General features: G+C 51.9%; 3 protein-coding genes across 3 annotated transcripts; 2 read left to right on the plus strand and 1 right to left on the minus strand.

Moving 5' to 3' along the window:
• Nucleotides 1–35: 35 nt before the first annotated feature.
• Nucleotides 36–4698, plus strand: TGME49_239670 (hypothetical protein). Its single transcript, XM_018780563.1, has 5 exons — nt 36–2043; nt 2243–2524; nt 2637–2761; nt 2907–2976; nt 3122–4698. Exons 1-5 carry the CDS (start codon nt 781–783, stop codon nt 4250–4252), a joined length of 2871 nt encoding a protein of 956 aa, XP_018637653.1. The 5' UTR covers nt 36–780; the 3' UTR covers nt 4253–4698.
• Nucleotides 4570–9281, minus strand: TGME49_239680 (hypothetical protein). Its single transcript, XM_002366566.2, has 5 exons — nt 7755–9281; nt 6742–7083; nt 6256–6383; nt 5749–5913; nt 4570–5100 (listed from the first exon to the last, which is right to left on the minus strand). The coding sequence occupies exons 1-5, from the start codon at nt 8739–8741 to the stop codon at nt 4917–4919; spliced, it is 1806 nt and encodes a 601-aa protein (XP_002366607.2). The 5' UTR covers nt 8742–9281; the 3' UTR covers nt 4570–4916.
• Nucleotides 9282–10021: 740 nt separating this feature from the next.
• On the plus strand, nt 10022–12402 carry TGME49_239690 (hypothetical protein; the record flags this gene model as incomplete). Its single annotated transcript, XM_002366567.2, has 4 exons — nt 10022–10251; nt 10610–10674; nt 11507–11637; nt 12063–12402. The coding sequence occupies 4 exons, from the start codon at nt 10022–10024 to the stop codon at nt 12111–12113; spliced, it is 477 nt and encodes a 158-aa protein (XP_002366608.1). The 3' UTR covers nt 12114–12402.
• Nucleotides 12403–13890: the final 1488 nt, after the last annotated feature.

The following is a 13890-nucleotide window of genomic DNA, read 5'->3' on the forward strand; positions in this document are numbered from 1 at the left end:
GAAGAACGACACAGCGCGGTGTAGAGACACCTCGCGTTCACGTTCTCCTCCAGGAACGCCTGAAAGTCACGGAGCCATGATCGGTTTGCCGCTTGGATATGTTGACCGTTGCTATTCTATCATGCAGGTAGACCCTTCTAGGTAGGAAATGTAACTCTGGACAGTTCGTGTGTGATGCGGTGGTCAATTGGTCCGATCTGGAGAAAATACACCTATATACAACATTTCGAGGAAGTTGATGGACGAAGGTCTGCACGCAAGAAGCCGAATTTCTGTCTGCGGCAGCAAGACTGGCCGGAACGTGTATCTCACGTGTCAGCTGAGGTATTTCACAAAGGCAAAAACTGGCGTCATGTGAAGGTCAACGACAGAATCGATCAGGTGGCTTGTACACGCGGTCGCAGGCTGTCATCTGAAGATCGCCCTGGATCCAGAGCAGAACGACAGTGTACGGGCACAGAGAAACCCGATTTGTGTATTGATTTTTCTGATGAATTGTGGGGATTCCACGATTGAGTGAAGCGGAGGCAGAAACGAGGGTAACCGTACTTTACGTGGAAGCTGACGTGGATTCTGTGCGTAGGATGCCACTGCCAAGGGCTGTCTGTGTCAGTAACTGGGGAGAAGCTGTCAACAGCGAATCACTTTTTTTCAACTGCATTTGTGTTATCAAATATTAGCGTTTTTTTCTGTACCATCCACAAATTTTCCTTAGCAAGTCTGTAAAACCAGAACAACTTTCGGAGTATAAATACCGTGTCCTTTGCATGCCGTTCAAAGATGTCGCAGATTCTGTCGCTCTCGAAACCCTCTAGACCGGGATTGGCCTCCACGAAAGAAGTCGCAAGTAGCTTCCCCGTCTCCAGTAAATTGGTTTCTTCTCCTATGCATAGTTTTTTTCACCGTTTTCCTTGTTCTCGGGGTGGGGACGATTCACCAGGTTCGACGCGATGCTCTCGCAATCTGATCCCTCATCAAAATAAACCCGTCACTCTCATGGACAACCTGCCACAAGTCGCGCAGGATGAAAGAGGTTCAGACAAAAGTCAACACGATCCTGCCGGGCCTTTGACGTGTCGTCTGTCCAATAGCACATGGGCCAGTGAACTCGATTACTTTCAAGATCCAGTAGCAGCTCGTGGAACCCTTGCGGGGGCGCCAGGTGCGTTTCCGCCCCTCGTTTCATCGGAGATGGCAGCTCAACTTTCTGTGGGAGGCTTCGACCTCTGCGGTAATCCACTGGCGGGCTTGACACTATGGAGCACAGATGGAATGCCGAATGTTGGTTTGGGAATGACGAACGTTCAGGGATTTCTTCAGCCAGATGCTTCTACACACGCTGACGTCCACGGTAGGGAACTTCCTCGCAACTTCCCATTCTTCTTCTTGCCCGAAACGATTGAAGAACAACTGATGCAGGGTTCTCGTGTTTCACCAGAGCCTCCCCCGGACGTTTGCAGACCAAAACAAACAGAACTCATCATCCGCAGTCCCGGTGACCACACCGAGAACGAAACACGGTGGACCAGTAGCTGCGCCATGTCCCTTCGTTCATCTCGCAAGCGGGGACGAGACCGTGAAACCTTTGATTCGTTTGACATGGCCGTCGGACCTGACACGCGCTTTGACCATTCTCAGCCTGCAACTTCCGCAAAGGCAGCAGATGCTCAGCATGTGAATCGTCCCTATCCTGTCATGGCGTTTGACCCATCGATGGGTTCCGACTGTCGATCGCAGGATCAGACGGGTCTCCAGCATCGGTATCTCTGCGATCAGCTGGGTACCGGAAGCATGTGTGAGAGTCAACAGGCGCTTGTCTGTCTCAATCGATCCCAGCTCGCGGATATAAAGTACGAAACAGTCAACCTCGGCGAATACGACATGTGTGAAGTCAGCGTAAGCTGGCATCTGCCGCGGTTGCCCGCCTCTCCCGATTGGCCAGCTGATGCTGTTCCAGTGAGGCGAGTCTTCGGCATCAATGCGGGCATGACGCTGTTCAACCTCCATCGGATCATCTGCATTTCCATGGGTCTTTCCGATGACGTAAGTGTATGCACAGTTGACTGTGGTCTTCGAGCGGATACCCGCGATTCCGCCGTGGATTTCGAGGAAAGTGATGTTTTACCCTGTTCGCTTTTTAAACATAATTTGGTGGAGCAACCACGCCATGCCGCTGCTAGAATTATTTTGGGCCAGCGCGTACAAACTGATTCTGTTGACTGTCTGTGGAATCCTCACTTAGGCACAAGCGTCGGCGTTCAACCACGTGTGGGTTCTTCCAAGCAACAACACATATGGAGGTGGACCTCTAACGAAAACACGCGCCAGCGGAGCCTCTCGTATCAAAGTCACAACGGATCGCGGTGTTGAGTTCCGGCACAGTATCACCGTATCGCTCAATAGTCGCTCTCAGGTCGTCGCCACACCAGAATCCGTACTGCTTTATGTCCTTGGATGTGTCCAGCTGCACGTACAGCTCGTGGGAGTAATGAGAAACCGGACAAAGCAGAACTCCTTGATATGGGTAAGAGGGAACTGCTTTCGCTCACTGATGGATGCTGCATAACTAGGCTGCAAATGAATGCGAATAAGCTGACGTTGCAGTGTGGTCTACTCAACTTCTGCTTACCTCTTAGGTACCCCGTTGCATTGCCAATGGAACATACGGTACCGCACCTCCACCAGGAACAGACTGGAATAGCTCTGCAGAAATCTGCAGTCACATTCCTTCGTTCCACGTCGATGTCCACCGCATCAACACGTAAGATTGAGAACTACGAGGCTGTTGTTTTACAAACGTAGCCAGCATATGACGTGAGCCATGGAAAAATGTCCTTCTGCAGGTTCTTCCCTTCCAAAAGAGGCTCACTGTTTCAGATGCTTATGCGTTGTTTCCCACTTCTCAGGCAGTTCATTGACACTCGATTCTCTAAGAATACATCTTTTTCGCGGAGGACGAAAATGATTCGCGCCGAGGTATGGTCGCGTGAACTGTTACGGGGGGCTCTTTGCACGAACTCTGCGTGCTAGCAATGAAGGCGCTCGTGTTTGCCGACGACATGCCCTGCGGTACTTCAAATCCACCGTGTAGTGCGCGTGAATCTCTCTCTTTGCGTGCCAGGGAATTGACGAGGACATTCTGCGGTGTTACAGCGAATCAATCCAGGAGTTTTGGCAAGATCCAGATCGGGTGAGGGACTTGTCTATCCGAGTGACTCGTCAGTCAACGGGGGGTACGAAACGGAGATGTCTCGAGGGCCGCAAAGCGCAACGAGCTCTTGAACACGAGTCCCGCGACGAAACTTCACACGCACAGGAACATGGAACTCGCTGTGAAGACCTAGTGCCCGTGAGAGACGACCACAAACCTGCGCCTGTTTCCGGTCAACACCATCTGGCGTCCCTTTCGTGGCACGAATCGCCACTCTCGCTGCAGACCTTCATTTCGATTCCTCACTTGGACACACCGTATGAAAGTGATCTTCACGGAGATGCAACAGGCGTTCTCAGACTCCCAACTTGCCCAAGCCCTGATGTTTCTTGGCCTTTCTCGTTCAGCTTTGGCAACGACACCAACTGTTTCTCCCCGTCTGCATTAGTCTCGTCGCCCCGTGCGATAGACATACGGCAGAGTGGGTCAAATGATGCAGACGTGTCGCACGCTGTCGATGGCACGAAAAGTTCCCATTCCAGCAACACAGGAGTAACTGCTATCATCCAGACACCGAACCACTTTGCCTATGCAGGAGTAGGTTCGACTCACGGTGTCCGTCGAAGCAAACAGATCAAAGAAAAAGGAACCCAGCAGCAGGAGGGCGTTTCCAATAGATCGCCGCTGAACAAATCTGCGCATCCCGTCGCGAATGTGAATGAGCCGCCTCTTCCTCTTCCCGCTTCTGCGGACTCGGCCAAGTTACTGTGTGCCTCGCCTTCTAAAACCGGTTCAGATCTGACAAGGCCCTCGGGTTCCGGTATCTCTGTAGAAGGCTCCTGTTGCTCGACGAATCCAGGTGACGATATCGCTGATATTCGACTGCTAGCCGGCTTCATCGATGATGCGGCGACTCGAAGTCTCCTAGTCTCTTCACCAGAAGCGATTGACTCTGGGAATTTTACCGCCCGTCCTGATGATCAAGGACAAGGCTTTGACTGGCCAACATCTCAACAGCTTTGGAGGAGCGTAGAGTTTGTCTTGACAGAAGACGGCGGGTTAACTATGGATCCGAGGGACGCTGCCCAGACTGCATGCTGAACAGAGTGTCCCCTCTCACATTTTCTCCTGCGAACAACGGTTCGAAAACGTGTCACTACTTGTTTCGCTCTTGGCTTGCGCCAAAAAAGAGAGAATAACCTCAAGAGGTGCTTTTTGTTCGTTCTATGCCACACTCATTCAGAGTTCGGCCGTCCACAGTTGGGCTTTTTCTGTCACTTGTGCGTATAAACCACAGTGGTGTGCTTTGTCGGTGACCAGCTCAGGCACCCCGTCAAGTGTCATTTTCTCGGCTTTCGTGAAAATGTTCCATGTTATGCTTTAATGTCATTGGACTTCATGCCTTTCGAAGGCAGATTCCTCGAGTTTGTTCCTTCTCGGAAACGAGACTGAAGGAGTGCAAAACGCTGACCGATACCTGTTGCGTGTCACTCAATGCATGGACTTCCGCCATGTACTCCAGCGCAAACAAGACATTCACGGGCACGCCTACGTACAGCTGCGTGTTTAACGGATGCAGCGCGCCACGACCCGTCTCACAAGAGCTCCTCTTGATGACGTATGGATTGAAAATGGATACAGTTGTATTCCCTCAGACTAGTAGCCGCAGTGTACAACGAGCGCGACACCGGCTAAACTTGGAGAAATTCAACAGGCACAACGAAGTTCCGGGGAACACCAGTTGTGGTTCAGGTTCTTTCGCGCCTCAAAGTTTGATGTTGAGCGGTACTGGTTCAGAAATTGGCGCCTTGACGTCTTCCGGATCGCGGAACCCCGGCTGGTCCTTCAGTCGTTTGACTTCTGCCTGCAGCTGCCGAAGCTTGTCTTCGAGTGACCGCCTCACAACATCTAGACGCAGTTCCGTGTCCTGCTGTGCCATAGCCCAGCACCTGCCATTCAAATCGGACAAACACGCAAGGGACAAACGTTCACTCGCGAACTGATTGTCCGTACACCTGACACGCTGTACCGTCTATTTTCTCTGGATTAGTTCTTGGCTTACCCTAAGCCTGCGTCGTAAATGCTCACAGCTTCCAAGCAAATATGAATACCGGTAATAAATGGAAACATAACACCACACAGTTGATGACTACAGCTTCCACGCAAACATAAATACTGGTAGGATATTGAAGCCCAACACGTTATTGGTCAGAATTGTCCACCACTCCTCATTCGCACAGCATCGTCGCCGCGGCGTGTACGTATTTCACGTAGCATCAACGTCCTCCCCAATGCTGAATCTTATCATTGTCGTTCCTTCGTTGCACTGACATATGTACTCCAGATAATCTCAGGCGTCCGTCCACCGTCCTGTGCGCTTGAAACGGGTGGAGGCTTCCCTAACAGTGAAACTATACCACCAGGTTTAGCCAGGGCAACGAAAGTTGCGCGCCGCTCTGCCATGCCTAGCAACGCACCCACGCAGCTATCTCTTTGCGTTTCGCCTTCCCACGAATGCGCCGAGTACGCCTGAGCGGCTGTTCCTGATTCCTGCAAAATTCTGGCTTGAATAGTCAGCCCATACTCGCGAGGCTCACCTTGCTCGAGCATCGATGTGATGATCCATGGCACAGAAGGAGACCCATTCGCCGATGTCCTGTTCTGTTGCTCCGGATGTCTCGTTGACGAATTCGTCCACCTTGTCTTCGAGACTTGGTCTCAGGGACACGAGATGGGCTTGATGCATCTTTCCTTCCAGCTTCCTGAAGAAAGAAAAACGTGCACATACTCACAAGCAGACACTGAACTGCTCGCTTGAGTCTTCTCGAAAAGAACGTAGAACGTTTGCGAAGACAGTACATAGTAAATGCAGATATGCAGCGAATCCTGCACCGTTTTACTGTATATGTTCTGAAGTCTGTCAAATCCCGAGGACTGGAGGTCGACGAAAACCTTCCACGCGTTCTGATGCTATGTCGGAGGTTTGGCCGACTCAGCCTTCCTGACGGTAAATAGAGCGCTCATGTCCAGAGTCGTGCCCAGTCCCGTAGCGCGCGGTGCACGGCTCGACACGACAACCGCGCATCTCGCGCTCCTGTACCTACCGGTAAAGAAGTTCCATCTTGTTAACTCGATCGTACAGACTGTAGAGCGCCTTGATGTTTTCTCTTGACACCAGCGGGTTAACAAAGCCGTCGCGTTTATTCTCATCTTTGTGGGGCACGACGCGAACCTGGACAGCCCCACAGAGATGGCCAGTCACGCGCTATTGCGAATACAACGAAATCTAGCAGTGGCGTTTCCTGTTGCCATGGCGCCGCCTTGACCGCTCGCACAGGCACCCAGCTGGGTTAAAATACCTCAGCTGCGTATGGTAACACATGCGAGGCCCTCTCCCTCAACAGATCGTTCAAACTCGCTTCCAGACACAAGACAGCCTGACAGCTGCGCGCCGGCCTCCCCAGAAATGTCACGTGTTTTACGTGCCGGTCTGCAACTCGATACGAGCGATGCCGTAGTTTTTGTTCCTGACAGAAAATCCCTTATATCCGGAAATTCTCGTGACACACTTTTCCTAGTCCCGTCCTCACCCGGAAGCTGAGCTCCGAGGCTTCGAGCACAGAGACGATTTTCACCCGGCCCATGATTCGGAGACCGAGTTCGCCGCTCTTGTCCAGCATGTGGATCTCCGTCGGCTCGGCAATGGCGCCATAACCAATGAGCATGTAGTCGTCCTTGGTGCCTTGGCTGTTGGGAGGCGGCCCCGTCAACGCACTTCGGTTCTCCTGGGGACGCGCAATCTCCACGTCGCCTTCCTCTCGGTAGTCCACGTAGCCCAGAAAGATTGTCGCCGATCGCGTCGCCCGCATGTGCCGGACCATGCGGTCGCGCTCTCGAAACGGCAGTTGAATCACAGTCTTCTGTCCAGGTGACTGAAGGGAACGCAGAAAAGGAAACACCCCAGAAGACAAGCAGTGATTTATCTAGAGAAGGCAACTTTGAACAAGTCGGTACACCCAAATGCCAGATGTCTTTTCCACACGTGGCACGCATTGGTTTAAGCCACCGCATGACGGAAAAAGCTTCCGCACGTACTGCGGGGTGAATTCCGACAATACGGGTATTCACACAAATCAGGTATCTGCACGAGCCAAGTTGCAGCGTCCACAGCACCTTTCGCCTCGTAGTATCATCGTATCCGTCCCGTTCTTTGATGTACATCAAGTGCCCTCTCTGCCTCTAGGCCCCCACGTGAAGCGTGCTAAGAACTGTTCAGCGTAGTTCGGAGCGCCCACCGTGAACACACGTCTCAGCCTCGATGCGCATACGACCGGGCACTGAACTGAACCGCAGTTCAAAATGCATTAACAATCTCAATTCATTAGTGTTAGGTTTGATATTTTGTACCAACAAGACCGCCGAGTGGGAGCTCGATATTTTCTGCTACGCGTTGCGCGAGCTGGCTTGAGCGGGGTGGCGAGAGACTGGCGGTTCCTCAGCAACGCTTGGACAGGTGCTTAAGTATTTATGTCGGAGTTTTCAAGTTGACTCGCGGTTTCCCTTCACCGCGGATTCCACCCTGACCTCGACGTGTTTCCCTTACAATTGCAGCGGTTTCATCGAGCTTGGTGACGAGCATGTCGACGTCCCGCTCTTCGTTTTGAGGCCACTCCTGGATGTAGGGACCTGCTTTGTAGATGCCCTCGCGGAGCAAGGCCTGCATCTGCCCCAAAGGTCCACTTGGGTCGACTTCCAAGCGCCGCCCCGCCATGGTCGTTTCCGCCGTCAGAGGTGCGGGGTAGATAGGATCGGCTGGCGCAGGCAGAGGCGCCGCAGAATCGCCGTTTGAGAAGGGGGAAAAGCCGGTGGCCGGGTTCGAGGGAAACGAAGGAAACTGAGGGCTGTCAGGGGAACCCGCCGACGTGCCAGGGGTGGCGAGTCCATCGGACGCAACTAGCCGTCCATCGGACTCAGAGACGGATCCAAGCTTGGACGAAGAGAGCGGGGTCACAGAAAGCATCGGGCGGCCGCCTACGTTGAAGAGAGGAAGCCGCTGAGAAAGGGAGGCGCCACTGAGAGAAGTCCTGGAGGGTAACCCTGTGTGGACGAAAGACGACAGACCTGCGCGTGGCGCTTGCAGAGAGCAACGAGACAGAGAACGCGAAGCAGTGGACAGACTGGGCGCGAGAAAACACTGGAACTGGTCAGACAGAGCGGCAGGCGACGGTACGATCGGAATTCTGACACCGTTTTCGACGCACGCCGGCGGACAAGTGTGCGCGGGAGAGCGGCTGCTGCTCGAAATCGACAGAGCGCTGGAAGCGTCCGGTGTATGCACACCCGAGGGAAAGAAGCAACGCAGGCACCCCAGGGGCTGTCCAGGCTTGGTGGACCCCTGCACACGAGGATAAATTTGCAGAATGCCGCCGGTACTGTGCGAGGCAGGGCGCGACCTCAAGAGCGAAGGAGAGGAATGCGTCACGTGGGAAACAGCAAGCACGAGCACTCCCATGGAAACCCAGAAAGTCGGCAGGAGAAGCCCGGCCTGAACCGTTCGCGGGTTCCAGACCTCCGCGATCCGGAGTGCCATGGCAGGAACGAGGGAACCGCGGACCGGAGAAGTGGCGTGGATCTTGGGGAAAGGCGGCAATCAAAGCCACGAAAAAGCGGAGGAAATTGAAGTTGGCGAGGATACTTCTCGACCCCGTGAATCCTCCGGCGTTGCCATGGACTCAAAAACGCTGTGGACGCCGGGCACAGGTTGCTGAGACGGAGCTTTCAGCTATCCAGAGAAGACTCTATTTTGTTCCTGAGGTTGCCATTAACACCGCCGAGTCTTCCTCACGAAAACTCGCCTCCGTACCTGTGAAATCATACGCCAAACTACGTGTTTCGGGCGCAGGACTGTTCAGGAGACATCGAGACGGGAATTCAGCGCGTAGGGGCTTTGCGTCGCGTGGGAGACAGCACAGAAACCCGACTCGCGAAACGGGAGAAGAACCGCACCACATAAACGACCGCTGTCCAGACGCGAATGCTCCGGGAAGTGCAATTTCTCACTGTAATGAAGCAAAAAGGTGTACATACTCGACATGTGTTTCCCGCGTTCTACATCGACTTGCGCATGTTCAGAAGACATGCCGCTCGATCACGCGCCCTGGAGAGCCTCCGTTGTTGCCACAGGCATGCCTTGTACACGTCGTCATGAAACACAACTTTTGCACGGTTTTTCCTCGGGTTGTCCCTTGTCACCCTTTCCTCTTTCTCCTTTTTTTCCCAACTTCCCTTATCCGATCCTCTGCATCGCGTCTGTTTCGCACGTCCGCATTTCCAGCGCCTTTTTCTTGCACATCCGAGTTTCATTGTTCCGTTTTCAGACCGTGAAACCAAGTCAGCTTATCATCTCCTTGTCTTGCTTCTGACTCTCAAATCGGCTTTTCACATCCAACGTTGCACCTAGGGCATAAACCTGTTTTCCGTTCAATTCTTCACAAACTACAGACGAGGACCTTCCTGCAAAATGAATCACCGCGCGACGCCTGCGTCACCATCTGCCTTGCACCTCTGATAACCGGTCTTGAAACTGCTTTCTTTTCTTGAGAAAAGTGCTTTGCAACTCACCGCTTTAGCCGCCGCACTCAGCTGCTGACTCGAATCTCAGAACAAGCTGGGGTCAAGTGGTGGCCGAGTGACCTGGGCAGATGAACGACGCCGGTGTCTGTCGAAGGAGTTACTCAAATTCTTTGCTTTTCTCAGCATCCGGGACCCTTTCGAAGGCCCACCTTGTCTACGACGTTTTTTTCACTCGAAAGGGTCAAGAGAGAGAGTTCTTTTCTTTGTCAGTTTCTCCCGTTTCCACTTTTCCGCAAAATGGAAGGTGCCGGTGTTTCAGGTGTGCAAATGAGAGACCTTGCCTCTGCGCCCTCACGCAACGCAGCCGAAGGCGACGTGACATATGGGGACGAGGCTTCTTCTGTTTCCGACCCTTCGGCCACATGTTCTCCACGGTTAGCTGGAGGAAGAGCCGAGAAAAAGGAGGCGGAGTCACCTCCCATTCGCCCTTCGATGGTCTCTCACAACTACCGCCAACTTACGGTGAAGTAAGATGTCATCATCTCTGAGGAAAAATTCGCATCTTTCACCCTTTTTCTGGGTACCCATGTCTAGGTTCCTATCTCTTCTGGACATTTTAGACCGAAGGCCTTGCCTCCTTCTCTCCAGCTGCCACCAAACCTGTCTCCGTTCGTGTGATTCCTCCTTAACTGTCTTGCTTCCTCCTCTCTTCTCCGACCCCTCGTTCCTTTCTCCATTAATTCTGTTTCTCCCTTTGTCTCCTCCGACCATAGCATCCCTCCTTGTTCTTTTTCGATGGATGCGTGTGGCTTTCTCTCACCGCACCTTTATTTTGAGCGCACCTCCGCTCGCGCATGCGGTCTTCCGTTTATTTGTTGTCCTCAGCCGTCACCTGGCTGCAGTCGTTGCCGGCAGCGTCGCGGGGATCTTCGGGCTGGAGGGTCTTGCAGGCAAGGAAAAAGTCGAATTCGTAAATGTCCATCCAGAGATATGCAGTCCGTTGTAAATACAAACATCTTCTATCACCAAGAACGACGTCGTTCGTTGAAAAATTGTTGATGCAAAAAACTCCATCTGTGAATGCAACCGTTGTTTTACGACGTGTTGGAGATACAAACTTCTTTTTAATTGGAAAGATCATCGTCGTTTTTTCTCCCTTCTTCATCACGGATGCTTCCTACACTCCGAGGGGGATTCAGAGTGTCTGCGCTTTCCAGGTGCCTCTTGGTCTTTACGAGTTCCCCGTATTTATCCATTTCCTGGATTCGCATCCTTCCAATGTACATGCATGTGGGGCGTTTCTACGATGCATGCGAACTTGAGTGCTTGCGACGCGGTGGACTCAAGTTTTAGACGTTCAAGGTCTTTGTTGACCCAAGTTTTAGTGTGCTTCTCCTGACCGGCCGACAATAGAGATTAATGTCTCCGCGAGTACATGTTCACATGCTGAAACCAGCGCTCGATACAGACATGTCCTTGCCCGTCTATGCCGTTGGTGCCTCTTCCTCTCTCTCCCTCTCTCTACGTATATCTATATATGCATATATATATATATATATATAAACATGTAGATCTATGTAAATATATATGGGTGGGAGTTGCTTGGGTTCTGCGTCGCGTTGTCCTGCATTTCCGTCTTTCCAGTTATGTTCGTTCTCACTGCAGAGGGACGGGATCTGTGGCGCGAATCAAAGCTCTTGCCCTCGGCTCTTTGCTTCCTGTAGTCTGGCCCTGCGCCCACGTGCGTCTTGGCGTTTTCTCCGTTTCGTATCGCCTCTGCAGGTCTCTTTGTCTTCGTTTTAGTCACGCTTCTCGGAGGCTGTCTCATGCTGCTCGAGACTCGCTTCGACTGCAAGCTGTATTTCGCGAGTACAAGAGACATCTTCTTTGCGCAGTTCTTCACGGCTGCTCTCGTAGGAAAACTGGAAACGAACACTGTGGGGAGACAGACGCATGGTCTGAAACGCTCTCACTCTCGCCATCAAACACATCCACGTTTTGTGGGTGTCTCTCGGTAGATCCATATGTGTAATACAAATAGAGTGACGCATCGGTAGAGACGCCCATTTCCGTAAACATGAACATATATATGCATATATTAGAGTCGACAGAGGGAAACACACGGATGTGTGAGTAGGAGTCTCTGCGAAATTAGGATGTGAGGCATCTCCTGTGGTTTGCAGAAATCGCCATCAGCGTGCGAAGTGGAGGAAACTGGTCCTAGCAAGGGAAACGGGACTCTAGCGGATATTACAGAACGTAGGCTCGCGCAGGAGAAATTTGGACTGTCCGTGCGCTTCTACGTCTCCGTCCGACTTCCATTTTATGTTTCGTGCAGACGTTTATCCTCGTGTGGACTCTGGTCTACAACGTCGTCTACATCTTCTAGACATTTTTCGTTCTTCTATTCGAAACGTGCTCTTGCTCTTGGACGTCCTCCGTCGCTCGGCATTCTCCCGGGGCAAGTCTTGTCTTCTCCACCTGTAAGTTCCTCTTCACTTTTCTGCATTTGGGTCAGCTCTCGGGTCTGCAAGGGATTCTTCGTTTGATCCTCTGCATGCGTCTGTCGCGTTTTCTCTGCCGCACTGCTGGTTCCTCTGTTTGTCTCAAAACACTCAAGCTGTCGCCCCGTTCCCTGTCGTCCGCGTTGTCGATTCTTCTTTTGCTCTCTCGCATACAAGTCTCTGCTTTAGTGTTTCTGCTAGACACGTTAGGCTCATCTCGGCCTACTTCGCACGGCATGCAAAGACCTCGAAGTGATTCGTAACTGAATAACGCGGCGGCAAGTGAAGAGACGGGAACGCCGAGTGGAGTCTGCGACTCTAAGTCTGCTGCTCCCGACCGGAGAGGAAAAAAGAACTTCAGACACCACACATCAGATCTGCGAGACGGACCCTCTCGGGTCGAGGTTCACTTGAAACAGATGCTCACACACACCTGCAGAAATATATCTCAAGGCATTTGCAGAGATTTCTCATTTTTGACACGTGTGCCTCTATCGCGACGTACAGTGCTCCACGAACAGGAGGAAGTAGCCACCTATGAGATGCCTCTTGCCTTGAATCTTTCTTTTCCCTAAAAGGCAACAGTATGCGGGTGGCGAAGACAAAGGCGCGTCTGCATGACGAATTGAGAGGGCTGCGTCCTCTCATTAGCATTTAAGCCAAAGGCCAGTTTCTGGAGGTTGCTCTGATCGAGGAGAAACTTATTTTCGGAATTTCAGATACACTCGAAAGCCGGTGCAGGCAGCGAGACTCTTCGCTGGCACAAAGGCCACAAGGGCAAATTGCACTTCTTTCGAGGGCAAAAGCGGCCGTGCGTAGAAGAACTTTTCACGAAACAGCAAGAAATCAGGGATGTCCACTATGCACTCTGAGGGATTATTAGTAGGTAACCGTTTCACATGATTGTATAGTTATTCTTGAGTTTTTAATTTGGAGGGGGATGTAGGTGCCATACTGAGTATCTCTTTACAGGTACACGTGCTCGTAAAAAGCGAGATCGGCATCTCTGACTACTTGCTGTATAAGAGAAAGAACATTTCGACTTACTGTTATATCCATTATATAGGCAAAAACGCTTCAGCTTTTCGTATGTCGCGTAAAGAGAAAGAAATTTACCAGTGTTGTCTCCCGCAGATAGACAGGACTGTGTCTTTCGCTTCTAAGTCCAAAAGAGAGATAAAAACGTTTCACGTTATTCACGTCAACTAATAGAAACGAGTAACTGCTTCTGCGTGTTTTCTGCCGACTAGATCGATGCACCTGCTCTTGCTCATTTTACGTCCATTCGATAGAAGGTGTTTTGACTCTTTTGCGTCGAGTAAGGAGATGAATTTTTTGTAGTTAGTTTTTATTCGTTTTGCGGGGGGGCCGCAGAATTCGCAGCGTGTGGTCCACATGCGCGCGATCGGCTTCGACCACCACGAGGATCGGGAACCCTGCGGCGGGTGTCGAATTTCATAACGCCTTGTTCATAAAAAGTGTGATATGGAAGCGTGGAGACCTTTTTTTAAGAAGCTGGGGACTCTGCGATTCTCTCCCGTCAGTTCTGTCAAGTTTGTGTCGACCGCTCGTTGGCGGCTTCTGTGTTGTGGTACATCATCTTCCTAGACCTCTGTCCCCTCAAAACGGGCAAGGCAGCGTTTTTCTTCTGCACGTGCAAGC

This window comes from Toxoplasma gondii, chromosome VI, assembly GCF_000006565.2.
Source record: "Toxoplasma gondii ME49 chromosome VI, whole genome shotgun sequence".
Classification (NCBI taxonomy): domain Eukaryota; phylum Apicomplexa; class Conoidasida; order Eucoccidiorida; family Sarcocystidae; genus Toxoplasma; species Toxoplasma gondii.

Excerpts from the sequence above, each read along its gene's own strand:
- TGME49_239670 (XM_018780563.1), top strand. The coding sequence starts at position 781 with ATGTCGCAGATTCTGTCGCTCTCGAAACCCTCTAGACCGGGATTGGCC. Across the intron at positions 2,044-2,242 it reads CCATGGGTCTTTCCGATGAC|GCACAAGCGTCGGCGTTCAA; the intron begins GTAAGTGTATGC and ends ATCCTCACTTAG. Across the intron at positions 2,762-2,906 it reads GATGTCCACCGCATCAACAC|GCAGTTCATTGACACTCGAT; the intron begins GTAAGATTGAGA and ends CCCACTTCTCAG.
- TGME49_239680 (XM_002366566.2), bottom strand. The coding sequence starts at position 8,741 with ATGGCACTCCGGATCGCGGAGGTCTGGAACCCGCGAACGGTTCAGGCC. Across the intron at positions 7,084-7,754 it reads TCGATGAAACCGCTGCAATT|TCACCTGGACAGAAGACTGT; the intron begins GTAAGGGAAACA and ends CGTTCCCTTCAG. Across the intron at positions 5,101-5,748 it reads CACATCGATGCTCGAGCAAG|GTGCTGGGCTATGGCACAGC; the intron begins GTGAGCCTCGCG and ends TTTGAATGGCAG.